General features: G+C 53.3%; 1 protein-coding gene across 1 annotated transcript; it reads right to left on the bottom strand.

The window, feature by feature from the left end:
* Nucleotides 1-1080: 1080 nt before the first annotated feature.
* LOC145339846 (NACHT, LRR and PYD domains-containing protein 3-like) lies at nt 1081-4863 on the bottom strand (the record flags this gene model as incomplete). Its single annotated transcript, XM_080184380.1, has 4 exons — nt 4813-4863; nt 4436-4607; nt 4294-4359; nt 1081-2815 (listed from the first exon to the last, which is right to left on the bottom strand). Coding segments are annotated over exons 1-4 (2024 nt in total), but the record flags the coding sequence as incomplete, so codon positions are not given.
* Nucleotides 4864-9107: the final 4244 nt, after the last annotated feature.

The raw sequence follows: 9107 nt of genomic DNA, 5'->3' as shown, positions 1-9107 counted from the left end.
CGGCTGTCACTGTGTGTCGGTGGTGGAGGGAGTGAGTGTTTGTGGTTAGCGTGTCGATCGAGCGGGGCTGCTTTGTCCTGGATGGTGTCGAGCTTCTCGAGTGTTGTTGGGAGCCGCACCCATTCAGGCAAGTGGAAGGTATGCCATCACACTCTGTACAAATCGGGAGAACACCACATTGAAATCCACTCTGTCTGTTCTCCTTGCTGGCAAGTGACAAAAGTTAGGAGACTGACTGTGCATTTCTGGTTAATCTTCAACACATCAAGGTCTCGCTGAGTATCCGCCTCTCTCAATTTACACCCATTTCAGTAATAATCTGTCTGTTTATTATTGCTATCAAAGTGGATAACCTCACATTTATCCACATTATTCTGCATCTGCCATGCAGATACCCACACACTCAGCCCGTCCGAATCACACTGAAGTATCTCTGTATCCTCCTCACAGCTCACCCTCCCACCCAGCCTGGTATCATCTGCAAATTTGGAGATAATACATTCAGTTCCCTCTTCCAGATCATTAATACCTGTGATCAGTGGGTCCTAGCACAGATCCCTACAGAACCTCACTAGTCACTGACTACCCAAAAGACCCATTTATGCCAACTCTTTGCCTCTTATCTACTAACCGGGGGTGGCACTGCGGCACAGTGGTTAGCACTGCTGCCTCACAGCACCAGGGACCCAGGTTTAGGTCACTGTATGTGCGGAGCCTGCACGTTCTCCCCGTGTCTGCGGGGGTTTCCCCCCCATTCCCGAAAGACGTGCTGGTTAGATGCTAAATTCTTCCTCAGCGTAACCCGAACAGAGTGTGGCAACGACTGGGGGGATTTTCACAGTAAATGTAAATCTACTTGTGATTAATAAATAAACTGAAACTTAGATCGGAAGCAGCAAAGAAAAACAATGTTTTTGTGCTGGTGCAATTGATCTCTGAGTGACCCTTTCTAACCTTTTGCTTCTGTCTAACACTGACAAAAGATTCAAAGAGATTTCTGAGATTTGGGGGGGGGCGGTTTACCCGGGCACAAGGATCACTGTAATTTGCCCACGTGCCCTCCCCTCACCCACGCAGTACCTGATTCTCTTGCAGTTGAGGAAGGCCGCCAGGAGATACTTGATGCCCTCAGCTTGGATGTAGCAGTTCTCGAAGTTGACGTTATCAACGGACTCGCAGTGCTGGAAGACGTAGCAGAGGGCGGCGCAGTCGGGCGGGTCGAGACGGACGCCGTGCTGAGCGTGTTCGCTGCCCAGCTTCACGTGGGAGATGGAGGCTGCCAGCAGGCGGGCCAGCCGCCGGTTGCGGCCCTCGTGGAGGTAGTGCGCCATGGCCAGGAGGTGGTGCCGGCTCAGCTCCCGCTTCTTGGTCTCGGCTTGGACCAGGCCCTCCAACCAGGAGATGGCCTCGCAGATGGAACGGTGGGGTAGGGGAAGCAGGAACTCCTCCAGCTGGCGAGAGGAGACACGGGCCGACAGGCCCAGCAGGAAGCGCAGGAAGCCCTGGTAACGGCCATCGTCGGCCGCCTGGATGGTCTGGAGCACCGGCAGTAGGTCACGGCGTTCGGGGGCTAGATATTGGGCCAAGGCTGCCACAAACTCCTGCAGGGGCGGCTGGCAGAAGGCGTAGAGGCCTTCGGCCCGGCCTGGTGCCCGCTGGATCAGGCCCCCCTCCAGCTGCGGGGGCTCCAGCCCGTGCCGCCGCAAGTCCTCCTCGGCGAAGAGGCCTTTCCTCTGCGACAGGCCCTCCAGGGCGAGCTCTCCGGCCCGGAAGAGCAGGTCGCGGGGGTCCGTCTCTGCCTGCTGCTTCAGCACCCTGTGCAGGTAGGCAGCCAGCACCTGGGTGGCAGTGCGGGGCGTGAGGCCCTCGCCGATGCCACTGCTCACCAGCCAGCAGTAGCCAGGGTCGGCGCACAGGTCCCACAGGTACTCGTTCTGCTGGGCCCGCGTCAGGGCCTCCTCAACCCGCTCTGACTGTCCCCGGTGGAGCCCCAGCGCGTAGGCCCGTCGCACTCCCTCGCCAAGGCCCGCCACCTCCAGCCACAGGCGGGGGCTGGCGTTCTCCAGGGGCTTGAGGGCGGCGGGACGGCCGGAGAACAGCACACAGCAGCCGGGCAGCATGGCACCGCGTGCCAGGGACCACAGCATGTCGTGCAGGGGGCAGCTCTCGGTCGGGTCCTTGGTGGCCACTCCCGGGCTGGCGTCATGCCAACCATGTGAGTGGTCCAGCCCGTCGAATATCAGCAGCAGGGCCTCGGGGGTCTGCCACAGGTAGGGGAGCTGGTCAGACAGGTGGGGGTAAGCCGACTGGACCAGAGCCTGCAGGCTGCTGGGCTGCTCCCCCAACTCCCGCTCCAGCTCAAAGTACAAGAGGAACTGGAACTGGGGGTAAACAGCCTCAGGGCCGGTGTCCACCTCCGCCGAGGCCCACTCGCCCACCAGCCGCCGCAGGGTGGCTGTCTTCCCCATCTTGGCCGCTCCCCCCAGCAAGGTTAGCCCCCCACTCGGACCTGCGCAGAAACCCTGGCTGAAGAGCTCACAGCGAGGTGACACGGGGCACATGGCCTGCTTGCTGAAGTATCCTCGCTTGCGACGCTCCTGCTCCTCATTCTCTGCCTCCTCCTTCAGCACCGACTCCCGCATCGAACTCCGGGCCAGCTGCTCGTGGGCCAAGAGGCTTTCCTCCTGCTGCGACAGGATCGTCACCAGCTCCGGGTACCCGACCGAGGACAGCGGCTCCCAATCCGTCTCAGCCTGCAGCCTCTCCAGCTCCTCTCGCAGCTTCTCCTTGTGTCTCTGCTGTGCGGCTGAGATCACTGCCTCACACACAGACACACACACCCCAGAGAAACACACACACCCCCCCCCAGAGAAATACACACACACACCCCCCCCAGAGAAATATACACACCCCCCCAGAGAAACACACACACACCCCCAGAGAAACACACACCCACCCACAGAGAAACACACACACACCCACAGAGAAACACACACACACCCCAGAGAAACACACACACACCCCCCCCAGAGAAACACACACACACCCCCAGAGAAACACACACACACCCCCCCCCCAGAGAAATACACACACACACCCCCCCCAGAGAAATATACACACACCCCCCCAGAGAAACACACACACACCCCCAGAGAAACACACACACACCCCCCCAGAGAAACACACACCCACCCACAGAGAAACACACACCGCCCCCCCAGAGAAACACCCACCCACCCACAGAGAAACACACACACACCCCCCCAGAGAAACACACACACCCCCCCCAGAGAAACACACACACACACCCCCCAGAGAAATACACACACACCCCCCCCAGAGAAACACACACACACCCCCCAGAGAAACACACACACACCCCCCCAGAGAAATACACACACACCCCCCCAGAGAAATACACACACACCCCCCCCAGAGAAATACACACACACCCCCCCAGAGAAACACACACACACCCCCCCAGAGAAACACACACACACCACCAGAGAAACACACACCCACCCACAGAGAAACACACACACACCCCCCCAGAGAAACACACACACACCCCCCCCAGAGAAATACACACACACACACCCCCAGAGAAATACACACACACCCCCCCAGAGAAACACACACACACCCACAGAGAAACACACACACACCCCCCCAGAGAAACACACACACACCCCCCCCAGAGAAATACACACACACACACCCCCAGAGAAATACACACACACCCCCCCAGAGAAACACACACACACCCCCCAGAGAAACACACACACACCCCCAGAGAAATACACACACACCCCCCCAGAGAAACACACACACACCCCCAGAGAAATACACACACACCCCCCCAGAGAAACACACACACCCCCCCAGAGAAACACACACACACCCCCAGAGAAACACACACCCACCCACAGAGAAACACACACACACCCACACCCCCCCAGAGAAACACACACACACCCCAGAGAAACACACACCCACACATACACACGACATATGCACACGCACACACATGCACACACACAGGGGACAAAAACAGATAGAGAGAGAGAGTGCATCATTAGTCACAGCACAGATAGAGAGAGACAGACAGAGAGAGAGAGAGAGAGAAAGAGTCAAAGAGAGAGAAGAGACACAGAGAGAGCCAGAGAGAGAGATAGAGAGACAGAGAGAAAGAATGGAAAGAAAATGAGGGAGAATAAGAAAGGAGAAGAAACAGGAACAAGAGAGAATGAGAAAGAAGGTATCAGACACGATCTGAATTATTTGAGCAGTTACCTGTCTGATAATCGGGTAATTCTGATTCCAGGTGACTCCATGTGACAAGGAATGGCAGTTTGGGACCTGTGGATACACAGGGAAGAAGCTGTTAATCTGTTCTGGCTGGTCACTGCTGCAATCTGTCATTTGCTGTCTTTACCCTGTTGCTGCATCTCCTTCAGCAGGGATCGGACTTGTGACTTCGAGCTTGACATCTTGACCAGGATTGCCCAGAGTTGGCGCCCCGCTCGAGCTCCATTCTTCATCACTGTGTCAAGCAGGTACTGAGTCGCTTCAACGTGCTGACCCTTCGCCACCAGTTCCTGCACTCTCTGTGGACACGGACAGAGGGAAATATCACTGAGTGATACCCAGTCTCACTAGCCTGACCCTGAACACCTCCACTAGCGTAGTCCCATGCCCTCACTAACCTGACCCCCGGATGTCAGTCACCGACTCCTGTGACCTTGCTCACCTGACCCCATCCTACTCTGACCTGTGACCCCCGTTAAGCTGACGCCTGTGATCTAGACTCACATGGTGCAGAATGGCCCCTTTGGCCCCTCGGTCGTGATCACCCAATGCCATGACTTCTCCACCCTTCGCCCTGGCAAGCTGTTCTGGGTGACTCCCTGTTGCTGCCAGTGTCCCATCGCCACCCTCCCCCCCCCATGACTCCCAATGCCCCCTCACTCTCTGAACTCAGCAGCTCTCTCCCGGGCTGGCCTTCAATCGGGGAGTCACCCACTCGCCTTGTCTTCCATTCTCAGGATGGTTCTTCCAGAGAGGGCAGAGCTCAGCTCGTCCACAAACTGCTCGATGGTGGCCTGTAACTGAGGCCTGTAGCGCCGTGTCACCCGGTACAGCTGAGTGTCGTTGTAACTCATCAGAGTGTCCCGCAACTGGGAATTAAAATCTGGGAATGGAAACATAACCAACAACATCGCAAGGATTAATCATTCATGGGGGGATACTGGGAATTATAGAACATAGAACATGGAACATAGAACACTACAGCGCAGAACAGGCCCTTCGGCCCACGATGTTGCGCCGACCAGTTACAAAACAAATCACTTTTCGTCCATAAACCTATCCACGGATCTCTTAAACGCCCCCAAACTAGGCGCATTTACAACTACAGCAGGCAGGGCATTCCAGTCCCTCACCACCCTCTGGGTAAAGAACCAACCCCTGACATCCGTCCTATAACTACCCCCCCTTAATTTAAAGCCATGCCCCCTCGTGCTAGCTTTCTCCATCCGAGGAAAAAGACTATCACTATCCACCCTATCTAAACCTCTAATCATCTTATATGTTTCAATAAGGTCCCCTCTTAGCCGCCTTATAGTTTAGTTCCGTCTTTTTTTTGTATATTCTAACTATATTTTTAAATAGACTTTGTTTCAATAAAAGTTTCCAACTGAGTTAATTAAATCACACCTGGAATGAATCACCTTAACTCGCACTAACCCCAAAACCTAAATAAGGTTGGGATCTAGGCTGACTTTATAACATATCTTGGAGTTTCCATCTGGTCCCTAACACTTGGAAGGGAGGATTTGTTCCTATAGAAACATATCAACTGGAAGCAGGAGGAGGCCATTTGGCCCTTCCAGCCTGCCCCCCCCATTCATGTTGATCATGGCTGATCATCCAATTCAATATCCTGATCCCCCCCCTCCCCCCCCCATATCCCTCGATCCCTTTCGCCCCAAGAGTGAAATCTAATTTCTTCCTGAAATCTCACAACGTTTTGGCCTCAACTACTTTCTGTGGGAGTGAATTCCACACATTCCCCACCCTCTGGGTGAAGAAATTTCCCCCCCACCTCAGTCCTAAAAGGTTTCCCCCTTATCCTCAAACTCTGACCCCCTAGTTCTGGACTCCCCCCCCCCACCATGGGGAACATTCTTTCTGAATCTACCCTGTCTAACCCTGTGTGAATTTTATAAGTTTCTATCAGATCCCCTCTCACTCTTCTAAACTCCAGTGAATAGAATCCTAACCCACTCAGTCTCTCCTCATATGACAGACCTGCCATCCCAGGAATCAGCCTGGGAAACCTTCGCTGTGCTCCCTCTATAGCAAGGAACATCCTTCCCCAGATAAGGAGACCAAAACTGTACACAATACTCCAGGTGTGGCCTCACCAACACCCTGTACAATTGCAGTAAAACATCCCTATCCCGATACTCAAATCCTCTCACTGTGAACATACCATTTCCCTTCTTTACTGTCTGCTGTACCTGTGCACTTACTCTCAGTGACTGATACACGAGGACTCCAAGGTCTCGCTGAGTATCCGCCTCTCTCAATTTACACCCATTCCAGTAATAATCTGTCTGTTTATTATTGCTCCCAAAGTGGATAACCTCACATTTATCCACATTATTCTGCATCTGCCATGCAGATACCCACACACTCAGCCTGTCCGAATCACACTGAAGTATCTCTGCATCCTCCTCACAGCTCACCCTCCCACCCAACATCATAACATTGGCAAATTTGAAGATAATACATTTAGTTCCCTCTTCCAAATCATTAATATGTAACGTGAACAGTTGGGTGGGGTTCCCAAGTGTCTGATGCCATTGTCCTGGAGGGCAACAGGGGATGGTGGATGGTGGATTTGGCTGTAGGAAACATAGAGACATACAGGATAGGAGCAGGAGGAGGCCATTCAGCCCTTTGAGCCTGCTCCACCATTCATCACCATCATGGCTGATCATCCAACTCAATAGCCTAATCCTGCTTTCTCCCCATAACCTTTGATCCCGTTCACTCCAAGTGCGATATCCAGCCGCCTCTCGAATACATTCAATGTTTTGGCATCAACTCCTTCCTGTGGGAATGAATTCCACAGACTCACCGGGTGAAGAAATGTCTCCTCACCTCCGTCCTAAATGGTCTACCCTGAATCCTCAGACTGTGACCCCCTGGTTCTGGACTCCCCCCACCATCAGGAACATCCTCCCTGCATCTACCCTGTCCAGTCCTGTTAGAACTCTATAAGTCTCTATGAGAGGCAATGAGTTTGGAAGGTCTAATACAGATAGGAAATATACAGTAAATGGCAGAACCCTTCAGAGTATTGATAGGCAGAGGGATCTGGGTGTACAGGTACACAGGTCACTGAAAGTGACAATGCAGGTGGAGAAGGTAGTCAAGAAGGCATACGGCATGCTTGCCTTCATCTGCCGGGGCACTGAGTTTAAAAATTGGCAAGTCATGTTGCAGCTTTATAGAACCTTAGTGAGGCCGCACTTGGAATATAGTGTTCAATTCTGGTCGCTACACTACCAGAAGGATGTGGAGGCTTTGGAGAGGGTACAGAAAAGATTTACCAGGATGTTGCCTGGTACGGAGGGCATTAGCTATGAGGAGAGGTTGGAGAAACTTGGTTTGTTCTCACTGGAACGATGGAGGTTGAGGGGAGACCTGATAGGAGTCTACAAGATTATGAGAGGCGTGGACAGAGTGGATAGTCAGAAGCTTTTCCCAGGGTGGAAGAGTCAATTACTCAGGGGGGCACAGGTTTAAGGTGCGAGGGACAAGGTTTAAAGGAGATGTACGAGGCAGATTTTTTACACAGAGGGTGGTGGGTGTCTGGAACTCACTGACGGGGGAGGGAGTGGAAGCGGATACGTTAGTGAGATTTAAGGGGAGTCTGGACAAGTACATGAATAGGATGGGAATAGAGGGATATGGTCCCCGGAAGGGTAGAGGGTTTTAGTTCAGTCGGGGGGGCAGCATGGTCGGTGCAGGCTTGGAGGGGCCGAAGGGCCTGTTCCTGTGCTGGAATTTTCTTTGTTCTTTGTTTTGTTGACCCCCCCCCCCCCATTTCGTCTGAACTCCAGGGGGGTGGATATTTTGAGATTGGGGGGGGGGGAACGGTAGTGGGATACTGATCCAGGGAGCCTGCCAATCCGCCTACCTGATCTCCGTGTCGGATTAGCCTCCTCCTGCCCGGCGCCCCGCCTTCTGGATGGACGTTCACCATCCGTGTTCCCTGGGGGAGCGCGTCCCCTCCGGTGTGAACTCCTTTTGCTTGGTGCACTTCCCATCCCAGCCTTACCTGTGACAAAAATCCTACCTTGAGTGTATTACACAGGGATAATGTCTGTACTGTACACAGGCATCTTATACCATATCTATACTTTATTAATGTTCTACAGTTTTATAAGACCGTAAGATATAAGGGCAAAATTAGGCCACTCGGACCATTGAGTCTGCTCCAGTATCCAATCGTGGCTGATAGGTTTCTCAGCCCCATTCTCCCATTTCTTTCCCTAAAACCTTTGATCCACACCGACACTATAGTTAAGAAAGCCCCACCAACGCCTCTATTTTCTCAGAAGACTAAGGAAATTTGGCATGTCCGCTACAACTCCCACCAACTTTTACAGATGCCCCATAGAAAGCATTCTTTCTGGTTGGATCACAGCTCGGTCTGGGCTCCTGCTCTGCCCAAGACCGCAAGGAACTACAAAAGGGTGGTGAATGTAGCCCCAATCCATCACACAAACCAGCCTCCCATCCATTGACTCGGTCTACACTTCCCGCTGCCTCGGGGAAAAGCAGCCGGCATAATCAAGGACCCCCCCTACACACCCCGGACATTCTCTCTTCCACCTTCTTCCATCGGGAAAAAGATACAAAAGTCTGAGGTCCTGTACTGACCGACTCAAGAACAGCTTCTTCCCTGCTGCTGTCAGACTTTTGAATGGACCTACCTCGCATTAAGCTGATCTTCCTCTACACCCTCGCTATGACTATAACACTACATTCTGCACTCTCTCCTTTCCTTCTCTATGAATGGTATACTTTGTCTG

Source organism: Carcharhinus amblyrhynchos, unplaced genomic scaffold, assembly GCF_965287045.1.
Source record: "Carcharhinus amblyrhynchos unplaced genomic scaffold, sCarAmb.v2.hapA scaffold_703, whole genome shotgun sequence".
NCBI lineage: Eukaryota > Metazoa > Chordata > Chondrichthyes > Carcharhiniformes > Carcharhinidae > Carcharhinus > Carcharhinus amblyrhynchos.
Note: the sequence above shows the minus strand (reverse complement) of the source record. Positions and strands in the feature narration are given on the sequence as shown.